Raw genomic sequence first — 12,599 nt, 5'->3', positions numbered from 1 at the left:
AAAAAAAAAAAAAAAAAAGAAAGCTACAGCTCAATTTGGCCAGTCAAATTTTGAATGGAAACATGTGCCTAGCTTGTGTTTAATGATATAAAATATAAGTACTAAGATTTTATCTTTTCCAAATCACCTTATCCAAGCCCATTTGGTGGTGTTTCTAAAAAAGTCCAAAGATAATTGCCTTCTGTGATACTAAGAGTGGTGGCATGGGCCAGTCGTATGGTATTGCAGTCAAAGACATGGTGAGAAGTCAGGAGTCCTGACTGCTAATCCCAGCCGAGATTCTACTTGGACCACCATATCTAAACAGCTGGAGGCAGGGAAGAAGAGGTATGGAACAGACCCCAACTCAGTGTTACAGGCCAGGCCAGACTGCCAGGCTTACCTGACACAGCAAGTCCTCTTTGGAAACTTTCATACAACGTCTTGGCATCTGAGAAGTAGTAACATAGGAAGCCATCCGTCTGGGAAACACTTTTCCGTGCTCTTCCCTAAGAGACAAGACAAAGTTTAGGCCAAGTCCAAGTCTCCCCCCACCCTTTCCAAAACCTTTATGGATTGAATTGAAGAGAACAGACATGCTGATTTTGAGGTCACAGGGATGTTTTCTTTACTATTTAATCGACTTTTTAAAATCACAAGATTGCAGTACGTTCACATCATAAAAATTTTGGAAAATATAAAAAGTATAAAAAAAGACTTAAGAAAATTTGATCTGTAATCCCACCAAATCAGAGATTGTCACAGTTATGTTTTTGGTAACCTCTGTGGCATATATATATATATATACACATATATATGTATATACACACACATGTGTATGTGAGGAGAGATTATATCTACAGTTTTACATCTTAAAAAATCACATCAACTTTAAACTTCTACTGAGTATATAGTATGTGTTTGAGGTACTGTGCAAATACTGTAGATGTGAGTTAAGACAAAATAACTGCTCTTGAGCACCTCATAAATGAGGGAAAAACACACAAATACAAGGGTACTTCAAAAAGTTCATGGAAAGATTTGTATTATCTTTTAATTCTATTTTCCCACAAACTTTTCAAAGTACCCTTGCATCATACTGTGATGTACATACTGTAATAAAAAGAAATACATGATTTGGGAAACAAATGAAGAAAGGTTACAAAGAACAAACGATATTTCAATGGAGACTTCAAAAATAAACATTTACCGAAAAGATGTGGTTTGGGTAGGGTAGAGGAGAGAAAAGGAAGAGCAATCCAGACTAAAGGAAGAGACTGAATAAGGGCATGGAGGTAAGAAAGCACCTTGCAGAGTCTGCTCGGCAGCTAGAGAGCAGGACAGTTGAGCAAGAGGGAGTAGCTAGGATCTGTCCAAACGTCAGCCGGAACTGCAAGAGCAGCCCTGAGATGGGTCCTGGAGGTACAACAGGAGCTATAGACATAGTCCAACACCCATGAAAGTTAATCTAGAGAGAACTAGACATCAATTAAACAAACATTCAAAAATGTAAATTACTAGCCAAGACAAAGGCTATAAAAAAAGTACAGGGTAACACAGGCTATAACAAGGAATCTGACTTAGTCTAGAACGTCAGGGAAGATTTCTGTGAGATGTCATATCAAGGTAAGATATCGAAAATAAAGTTCCTTGTCCAATGAGAGAATTCAGAGATCATTCAGATTCTTAACTGCAGGCATCTGGATAAGAAGAGATACGTTTAACTGAGATAGAACAGAAAAGGATGCGNTTCAACCCCCAAAATATGTATAATCGATTTTGATTCAATAAATAAGATAAATTTAAAAAAAAAAAAAAGTCTGGGAACATATATTCACTAAAGTATATAGTTAGCTCTTAAAGCTAAGCCACGGAAGTTCATCTAAGTCAGAATGAGGCCGAATTATCAATAGAAAAGTAGAAGGAAAGGAAATTTTATAGAGAGGATCTAGCCAAATTGTTGAGAGGAATTCAGGTCTTGTCAAAAGGAAGCATTCAGAGAGAGGGTTACAAGGAATTCAGGGGCAAATAAGTGAACTTCTAGACTAGATGACAGAGGAAGAAGGAAGGAAAGCAGGAACGAAACAGCCACTCTGATAAAGGGATATAAAAAATGAATGAGGAGATTGTCCAAAGGAAACATTAGTACTTTTTCTTCCTTTTGAAACAGCTGCATGAAATCTGAAGAAGTAAGGTCTCAGACTACAGATAACTTTCCCTGGAGTGTGGGGAGTCCTGCGTTTTCAGTATGTCACAGCCAATGAATGAGATAGTTTGTACTAACGTTAACCACCAATGATAGCTACCATTTATTGAATGCTTACTCCGAGTCGGGCACATTAACTCCCTTAGCCTTCCCAACTGTGACCGTCCCCATTGTACTAAGAATTGTGAAGGACTCAGACAACGTCTACAAGCTCATCCAGTAAGTGGTAGAGCTGATGAATGCAAAAGCAACTACACCACATTTTCTTATCACCTCCTGATTGATGAAAACGCTAGCAGAAGCCTGTGCCCAAGGAACAAGTCAAATAATTGGCCCAAAAGAGCCAAGACTCAGATCTCATTAAACTCTGTGCCATAAATAGCTTCAGCTTATTAGCCAAACTGCTGACCAGGTGACAGCCTAGGCTTTGATTAATTTATTGAACTCAGACCTTGTTTTTCTAAGATGTGGTCGTCTACAAAGAACCCCACCCCCACCCCAATAACACCTACTTGGTGAAGTTGCCACTTTGTAAAAATTACAAAGCTTTCTGGGGATTTTTAGGTCTCACCATACGGAATTCTGATTGTGAAACTAAGGTGGAGCCAGAGGGTATATATTTTAAACAATCTCCCCAGGTGATTCTCAGCATAGACAAACTACTGGCTAGAAGTTAAAAGGATATATAGGGCTGATGTAGTCAACCGCAGATAGGACCAGAAGTGTCATTTTTCTATGGAAGTAAAAAGCCAGATTTCTCATGCCTGCTTACATGAGAAGCCACTTAAATCTTATTGCTTTAGTTTTAATTTAGTATTGAAAAACAATCCTAAGTGAGGTTATCTTATGTGCCACATATAATATGCTAAATAATTTACGCACGCCTGCATGCGCGTGTGTGTGTGCGTGTGTGTGCGCGTGTGTGTGAAGGGAGAGGATGTGCAGAGGAGGGACTTGAAGAGAGCTCGAATTCCTTGAACATCACCGAGATCAGAACTAGAAAGTCAGATCTGGGTGTCACAGTCTTTAGGTATATTTTTCACGTCATAGGAGAGAGAGTGTTTTCTCAGCTGTGAGGATTACGAGCAGGGTTTGTCAGAGTTTAATCTGGGGAAAGAATCTGGCCTGCCACCTGCTTTCAAAAATAAAGTTTTATTGGAACACAGTGATGCTCATTCATTTACACATTATCTGGTTCTTTCACTATGCAACAGCACCTTTGAGTAGTTGCAACATAGCCCACATAGTTTGCAAAACCTAAACTATTTACTGCCTGGTCTTTACAGAATATACTTGCTAATCCCTGCTTTATAGGAATCATGTGATGCTGAGAATGAAATCCCAGGATGAGGAGAGGAAAGAACCCAAAAGACATAGGAAGACTGCCTCAAAATTAGGAAGAAATCTCATTAAAGGAGGAGTTTCAAGAAAGAAATCTCCAGTCAATTGAGAGGAAGGCTGAAGGTCATGGAATTTAGAAGTTAGGTTGAGAGTGACCCAGAGCACTTTGGAGGAGACGGCAGTGCTGAAAAGTTCAGATCTCAGTGGGTTGAAGTTCAGCAGAGGGAATCAACAGACTACTCTTAAAAATCTTTGCTGACAAAGGGAAGGATTGAGAGGAGATAGTGGCCTGAAGCAGCAGGATGGGAAGATGCCACTTAAGAAACTGAATAATCGAATATACGAACATACCAAAAAAGGGGGTGGGGTGGGGAGTGGCAAAGCAGCAGTAAGATTCCCAAGTAGATAAATAAAAGATTGTAAAGAAAACAGAAGGGGTTAGCCTTGTGAGGGAACAGGAATGCTTTTTTCTCTTAGGAGGGTTGATGATGAAAACTAATATTCATGGAGGCAGAGGGAAGGAAAGGTGAGGAGGACTTTCTTGGAGCTTTCGGTTTGCTTACAGATGCAGGAGGCTGGGTGAGAAAGTCAGGGCAACAAGTCCAGTTCAACTTCTACTAGTTTTAAGAATGAATATTAACTCAAAGCTAGATTTTAACTCAAGGAAGTGATTTTTTTTTTTTTTACCATTCTCACACATTGGGTACCTGTAAACCCTTGACCTAGGTGTTAGAACACTGCGCTCTAACCAACTGAGCTCACCGGTCAGCCACGTTGGGCATCTCAATGGAAATGTTCTCCTGCTCCCCAAGTACTCACTCAATCATCTAGATCACGGGTCTGCAAACTTTTTCTCTAAAGGGCTAGACAGTAAGTAATTTAGACTTTGTGAAATATATATGAGCTGTCCATTTAAAAAAAATTTATCCCTTTAAAAATGTAAAATCTATTCTTAGCTTGCCAGTCGCACTGGCATCGTATGATCTAGCTGTGGTTTCATTTTTACTACAAAGGAGAATGTGCCAGTAATAGAAATTTAAATTTGTAGATTGTCTGTTTATTCATTACCTAAAAGGTTTACTTTTTCTTACTACACCCAACCCCCTTCATGAGTTATCCCCAGGTTTTGAATTACAGTTTGTGTTCCGTCAAGGTTGATAAATTAAAAAGACATGTGGTAAGTTACCTCAGTTTCCACAGACTGATGGTTCAGGTCAGTGAGAGGTAAACTTGGAGGAGGTCTGTTGATCAGCCAGAGGAAGATGGCAGCTCCAAATGTCAGAATGCAGATCAGTGCCGGGGTTGGAAGTGGGGAAAACAAAAAATTAAAAATAAAAAGCATCTTTGTGAATAGCAGCAGGAAAGTCAGACCTTAAAAAAAAAAAAAAAAGGGAAGGGGAGGAAGAGAAATTTAGAGGAAATGGCCTCCAAATAGAGTTGGAACTCTCTGATAGTAGGATTTCTCTCTCTGTTTATCTTGGCAATGTTAAAAATAATAGAATGCGTTCTCCACCCCTGCTACTTGACTGTCCTCACACAGAGCGGAAAGGATCAAAGGAAACGAGTTAATCATTTCCCAGATAATTTTGAGAAGTGACCGCCCATTTATTTTTGGCCTGCAAAACCTAGAAGGTGGCCTGCTGGACCCAGCACAAGCTGGTAGTGGAGGAGGGTGCACCGGAGAGCTTCCGCTGCCCAGGCAGACCGACGGGCAGGAAGGACTCTTCTGGCTGGATTTCCCCCAATTAAGCCAAACGAAAGAGAAGACCTCTGTAGAGGTAATGCCACATGTAGAAATCATTCATTTGGCACGAAGGACATTTCCTTCTGGCCAGATATGCCTTGCTCATTGCTTTCTTTTTTTGGAGTATTAGGAGAGTTTGAGAGATCAACAGCATTCCAACGTGCCGTGTCCATTGTCCTCTCTAGGGAGCCCAGAGGAATCATTTTTCCAGGAGGCAAACTTTAGCCGGGTACACAGAAAGGGTGCTGGAGAATGAGCCTGACACATGGTGAGCATTGAAGATTTAGGCCAGGAAGAGATCTCAAGGAACTAAAAGCAGCAAAGGCTTTCTCCCACCCAGCTTTTCTCATAGTTTCTAGCCTAGTTCAGCTTCAAACTTTGGGGCAGGTCCTAGCAATATACCCTTCCCAAGCCATCTTTTTCAATGGTCTCCTCACACCTTTCGGACTTGATTAGGATAATAATCACAGCAGTCACATGTGCACGAACTATATGCCAGGCCCTGAGCTGGAGTGTTTGTATGGTTCATTTAATTTAATTCAAAGCAATGCTGTAAAGCAGTATTTCACAGAAGAGAGAAGGGAAACTCCTGGGGTAAAGTGACTTGTCCAAGGTCACACACCTTTTTTCATTGCTGCTTCTCTATTAAAATCTACAAAACCACAACTCGTTTTTTTTTTTTTTTCCTTTTTTTTTTTTTTCCTTTTTTTTTTTTTTCCTTTTTTTTTTTTTTCCTTTTTTTTTTTTTTCCTTTCTTTTTCTTATAGATTCTTGTCACAGAGTTCAAAAAGACTGATTTTGTCTGGCACCTGACAGGTTCAGAACTTGCATTCTTCAAAGTTTACCACCACGCCTGAGGGAACAGTATCTCAGAGATGAGGCTAAATGTTCCCACTCAAAATCAAAAGAACAAAGCAAGCCCAATAAAAAGTTTTATCAGATCAAGAGCATAGCTGCTCTTAGAGCTTTAGGGCAGCTGCCATTAGCGGGTTTCTGGAATCTTCTCACTTAAGGCTAATACTACTTTCATCTTAGAAAGGATATAGGACATAAGAATTTTGTGTGGGGGCTGGAACAGTCAGAATAAAACCCTGAGTCATTCTTATCATTTTTTCTGCCCCTCGATAGGTTATTACCTGACTTTGTAGTCCATTTTATGCAAGAAAACTGAACTTCCAGAGACTAGGATGATAGCCCCCAGCTCCTTGTTTCCTTTCACATTACATTTAGAGGGAGAAAGAGAAAACAAAAACAAACGTAGGTGCCACACGTGCTAGGTTACGTAACAACAAAGGTGCCATTGTGACCACCTGGCAGGATTCTGAGAGCTGGGATTTTTGGAATCCAGCCTTACCTGAACTTGTATGGTGAGGCGGCACTCTAGGAGGCAAGAAAGCATTTGAGAGCCAGATCTCAAGGAGGATGCCTTTCTCCAACCCAGGCAGAGAAGGGAGACCGCCCCAGGGAAAATTGTGAAATTAACAGAGCAGGTTGCAGTGCCAATGGGGAGGAGAGACCTGCCCGCCACCAACCCCTGGCCTCAGGCTGCAACACTGCCACAGGTCTGGTAGTATCTTATATGGGCTTCTTCCCTCTGCGCTGATCTCACCTGCAAATTAAGAGGGCCTTATCTGCACCCTCCTTCTTGACTATGGGAACAAATTATTGCACGGAAGACTTTTACCCTCTTCTTTCAGAGGGTAGATTTATATTCTAATAGACTTTGCAAACAATGTCTTCACAGTAGGGTCTAAAGGTGAAATTTCTGTTTGGTTGTGGTGGCATGGTGGTGGGGGGAGAGGAGAGAAGACAAATAGCTGGGAGGTAACGCATAGGAGAGAAGGGATGGGGAATCGATGACCAGTCTCAAGGGGGCACCTGCTACCAATCCCAGTTGATTGTTACCACATAGTAATGTGGGGCTGAGGTCACCAGATTGCCAGATTTTTTTCCCCCTAGATAGATGAGATTTTTGTGGAACTTCAATTTTCAGTAATGGCAGGTTTCAAAGGTCTGGAATGGGATAAACAAGAACACCTCCTAATTTAATTCGGACCATAGTCTGTTAATTCTTGATTTTTCTTTTTAGACACACTTCAGTCATATTCCCCACAAACGGGATGAGACTGACCACTTCATTACAGATGAAGGAGATAGTTACAAATGTCCAGGCCACAGTTTCATGAGAATGAAAATCCCTCACCCACACTGGTGAGGGATTTTATTTGCAGAAGACACTGAAGGATGTATTTATTTGTCCACTGAAATAGCCTGTTAGCTTAGTTTGCTATCACTGATCAGGTATCCAACTCAAGCAGGAGATGCACAGAGTTTCAGATGGTTCCTCCCTGCTACCTCCACATTTGTAAAAAATTGAGATAAAATTCACATAACATAGAATTAACTATTTTAAAATGTACAATTTTGCAGCATTTAGTACATTTACAATGTTGTGCAACCATCACTTCTAGTTAGTTCTAAACATTTTCATCACCCCTCCAAAAGAAAAACCTGTACCCACTAAACAGTCATTTCCCATTCCCTCCTCGCCCAGAGCCCTAGAGAAAGTGCCTAATCTGCTTTCTGATTCTATGGATTACCCATTCTAAATATTTCATATAAATGGAATTACAAAATATGTGACTTTTTGTGTCTGACTTCTTTAACGCAGCATGTTTGTAAGGTACAGTCATGTTACAGTATGTATCAGTACTTCATTCCTCTTCATAGCTGAGTACTATTCCATTGTATGGATATACCACATTTTGTCTATCCACTCAGGTGATAAATATTAGGGTTTATTGTGTATGCTACCATTATGAACATTTTTTTTTTTTTGTCCTTTTTGAGACCGGCCGCACCGTGCTCAGCCAGTGAGCACTGTGAGCGCACCGGTCATCCCTATATAGGATCCGAACCCGCGGCGGGAGCGCTGCTGCGCTCCCAGCACCGCACTCTCCCAAGTGCGCCACGGGCTCGGCCCTGTATACAAGTTTTGGTTTGAATACCTTTTTTCAATTCTTTAGGTTGTATACCTAGGAGAGGAATTGCTGGGTCACATGGTAACTTTATATTTAACTTCTTGAGCAACTACCAAACTGTTTTCCCCTGTGGCTCCACTATTTTACATTCCAGCCACCAAAGTAAGAGGGTTCCGTTTTCTCCACATCCTCACCAAGACTGCTATTTTTTTTTAATAGCTATCCTAATGGGTATGAAATGGTATCTCATTGTGGTTTCATTTTCATTTCCCTAATGACTAATGATATTGGGCATCTTTTTATGTACGTACTGGCCATCTGTATTTCTTTTTTGAGGAAATGTCTACTCAAGTCCTTTGCCCACTTTTTAATTGAGTCGCTTGTCCTTTTGTTGTTGAGTTGTAAGAGTTCTTTACATTTTTTGGATACTAGACCCTTATCACTATATGATTTACAGTATTTTCTCCCATTCTGTAAATTGTCTTTTCACTGTCTTGACAGTCTCCTTTTTAATGCACAAAAATACACACACCCATTTTTAACCTTATCAAGTCAGCACAAGAGAAGATTTGCAACCATATAAGGTAACTCTTTCACTGTTTAAATGGGAAAAACTAAGGGCCTGAGAGAAGGCAAGACCCTCGGGTCACACCATTACTGGACTGGGAAGCTCTGGTTACCATTCTAACCTGTACAATGTGTTATCACCTCCAGTTATGCTCAAATAAATGAGAATTAAAGCCATCACCATTCTTATCATGTGTTCTGTGTAACTCAAATTACAATTCTGATTCAGCTGCTCCACAGAACCCCTGTGATGGCATGTCATCTCCCCTTTAACGTCACTCCTTGTTGGGAAAAAATGGGGAAGAGAGAAGTGCAAAAATTGTAAAGAACAGGAAGGAGAGCTCTGTCATGCTGTGTCTGAGAGTTCCAGTTTCAGGTCATCCACAGATGGCTGAGCAAGCCACCATACACACTGGGATGGCCCCAAGTGGAAAGCTTCCTCTGCTTTTTGATGTGGTGGTAGCAACATGCCCCAGACCCAGGATGCCCATTTGTCTTCTACCCTTCCCCTTGATTCACTCCAGGGCCACCACGCTCCTCTGTGGTATGGATGGTCATAGCCAAAGTCACTCATCTCCTGGTTCTAACATCTTTGATTTTCAAGCTAGTCAAAGGACATCTTCTGCCTTCATACCTTATGCAAGCTTCCTGGACTGGTCCCAGTGTCTAGGTTATAACCAAGCCACAGTCAGCTTTGGATTTTGCTTCTTTGTGGATTTGGAACAGCAGCATTTCTTCATTAAGTCTCATTTTCTTTGGATAAAGTCTCTAAAGGGCCCCTTCTTCTCTAATATTCAAGTTTTTGGTCAACCGTGTTTATTGCTATGAATCTTTCAGGTTTGGTTACTCCCAGATCAATACTTGGGTAAGGTATTGAATTATGGTGTTGAATGATGATGAGCGTGTATTTCTAACAACACATCAAGGACCACTCAGGATCAGTCTACCCCTCTAGGCTTGAAAGAATGAGAAAGAAGTCATCTACATTGGTTAAGTAGGCAGAAAGTCCAGCCAAGAAGCAAATCATTCTGTGACCCTGGGTCTATGAAATTCTAACAATAAGGCAAATTATCTTTGCTTTTAGGCCTGGAGAACTAATTATTTTCTGTGCAATAATGAGATATAAATTGCAATTACATGTTTTTTTTTTCTTTTAGAAGAAATCTACCTTCTAGAAAGTGGCACACGTTCATTTGGATTTAATTGGTTTCTCTGTCTGCTTGCATGTATGGACTCATCCCATGGTGAAAGAAAGCTCATTAAAAGGGAGATCAAAGTCCCCAGATTCTTATACCCAATTAGTTAACACATTCTTCCATACTATGAATTACTTACTCTCTCCTAGAGACTATGTCATAAGTATTTACAACTTGTAGTGACTCCAAAGGGACCTGTGTGTTATTTAGAAGTCTGTATACAAAAGTTTCACTTTCTGGGCTGGGCTTTCAATCTAACCCAGTCTCCTTTGTTATTTTCTCTAAATTCCTGCCACTCAACTTATTAGGCCTCCATCTCAGTCCTTAAACACAGACAAACTCCAAAGTAATGGCAAAAGGTCAGTAGGACATTATAAACCAAGAGCATCATAAGCAAACCCTGAAGGATCTGATAACCTTTTCCTTAATATGCAATGAATGTGAGTCAGGTACGGGTTCTATTGCAAGATCCTTCACCCAATTTCCTCAGAGCCCTGGGGCTAAGGGCTTTTTCACCTTTTCTTACACCAGTTTACTTTTCTGTATCACATGTAGTTTTCTTCTACTAGAGAACTAAAAGATAACATGATTTGAGACAATGAACCTGTTTCACAAAACGCAACTAGTCAGAGAAAAGCCTAATATGAAAAAACATTGTTCCCAAGAAAAGTCAATTGCAGCTGTCAATGTTGCTTAAAATGATTCAAAGATCAAAAGGGTCAGCATTCAGTTAGATCCGAGATAAAAATTCGTGCTCATATTTCCCAACTTAAAAAAAAAACAAACAAAACAAAAGCCAGTTGAAAGGAGAAATCCTAAAAACTATTTAAGAAAATAAGAGACAATTAGTACTTTTTACCTTTATAACTACTGCGATAATTCAATAAGGTGGTCAGTGACCAAAATTGGTACCCTGAGAGTCAATAGCTTTCCTATATTTCATACAAATAATTAATTTGAAACCATCAAAAAGATACCATTTACAATAGTGTATATAAGAACAAATGTGTAAAACCTATAGGAATAAAAAAAAGTTTGGATCTGATGCATATAAGAAGGCTTGAAAAATGAACATACCTGAAATATCAAGGGTCCTATCTGTACATCTAATGCAACCCTAATAAAGACCAATAGGATTTTCTTGGGAACTAAAAAGTTACTTCTGAAGTTCACCTGGAAAAATAAAACTTACAAAAAGAGTCAAAAGAATTTTGAAAAATAGCAGGAATTGAGTAGGTGGCAGAGAGGTAAACATTACCAAATTTGAATACTTACTATAGAGCTATAGAAATTTCCTATTAGTCACAAATAGACAAATCTATTTAATAGAATAATCCTGAAATACACCCAGTGGATGCTATTCTCATATAGCAAATTGCATTTCAAATCAAAACACATTTTTCTTTTTCACTTACAATAAATGTGTTGAGAACCAGGGAGAGTATATAAAGCTGATTACTGTCTTACAATGAAAATAAGTTGCAGATGGATCAAAGGCTTAAATATGAAACAATAAAAACCATAAACATATTTTGGGGAAAAAAGTATAAGAGAAATTTTTTTTATAATCTTGGCATGGGGAAGAATAAAGATAGACATAAAACCTCAAATCTATAAACAGAAATGTTGGCAAGTTTGATGTAATAACAATTAAAAAAAAAAATTGCCCTGTAGAAAAGATACAAAAGACAAAGTCAAAAGATAAACCTGGAAAAGTATCAAATACCCCAGACAGGCAAAGAGCTAATTTCCATAATAAGGAAAGCTCAGAAGGCAATAAAGGCAATAAATAAGGGCAGAGCACGTGACCAGAAAGTTCACAGCAAAACAAACAGGTTTCTGGGCCGACCCCGTGGCTCCCGCCTGCCACCGGGGGTGGGTTCGGATCCTATATACGCCATCGCCACCGTGGGTTCAGATCCTATATAGGGATGGCCGGTGTGGTGCACTCACTGGCTGAGCGCGTTGCGGGCGACACCTGCCACCGGGGGTGGGTTCGGATCCTATATAGGGATGGCCGGTGTGGTGCACTCACTGGCTGAGCGCGTTGCGGGCGACACCAAGCCAAGGGTTGCGATCCCCTTACCGGTCACACAAAAAGAAAACAACAACAACAAAAAAACAAACAGGTTTCTCAAAATTAGAGAAAGACGTTCAACTTTTCTAATAGTTTTTAAAAATGCAAATTTAAATGAAATGACTTTTCCCCGCACATTAGCTTAGTAGTGACCAAACGGTGTAAACTGCAATGTTAATTGTGGAAACATAAATTTGGTACAGCTTCTTAGAGATGTGCCCACTGCCCTCTACCATGATTTAAAATGTATGCCCTAATGATTTATACTGTACATCAGTTTCTCCTGTAGAAAGAGATCAGCTCAATAAAGTGCATCACCAGTGACTTATAAAGTACTGGTTAAGAATGTGGGTTCTTAGACTACTTGGGCTCAAACTCTGCTGGGTCATCTTCTTTGTGATCTAGGGCAGGTAACTTAACCTCTGTATAGTTTCTTATCTGTGAAGGGGCAATAATATTGTCTCCCTCTTAAGGCTGTCACCATGATTAAAGGAGCTAATGTCTGTGT

At 40.0% G+C, this 12,599-nt stretch overlaps 1 protein-coding gene across 1 annotated transcript in view; it reads right to left on the bottom strand.

Annotated features, from left to right (window-relative positions):
• Window positions 1–12,599, bottom strand: part of ACSL5 (acyl-CoA synthetase long-chain family member 5) — a 46,998-nt gene that overhangs the window by 24,838 nt on the left and 9,561 nt on the right. Inside the window, 2 exon segments of the mRNA XM_008569225.1 lie at window positions 383–488; window positions 4,713–4,897. Of these exon segments, the coding sequence (XP_008567447.1) occupies window positions 383–488; window positions 4,713–4,897 (291 nt within the window).

Source organism: Galeopterus variegatus, unplaced genomic scaffold, assembly GCF_000696425.1.
Source record: "Galeopterus variegatus unplaced genomic scaffold, G_variegatus-3.0.2 Scaffold479, whole genome shotgun sequence".
Classification (NCBI taxonomy): domain Eukaryota; kingdom Metazoa; phylum Chordata; class Mammalia; order Dermoptera; family Cynocephalidae; genus Galeopterus; species Galeopterus variegatus.
Note: the sequence above shows the minus strand (reverse complement) of the source record. Positions and strands in the feature narration are given on the sequence as shown.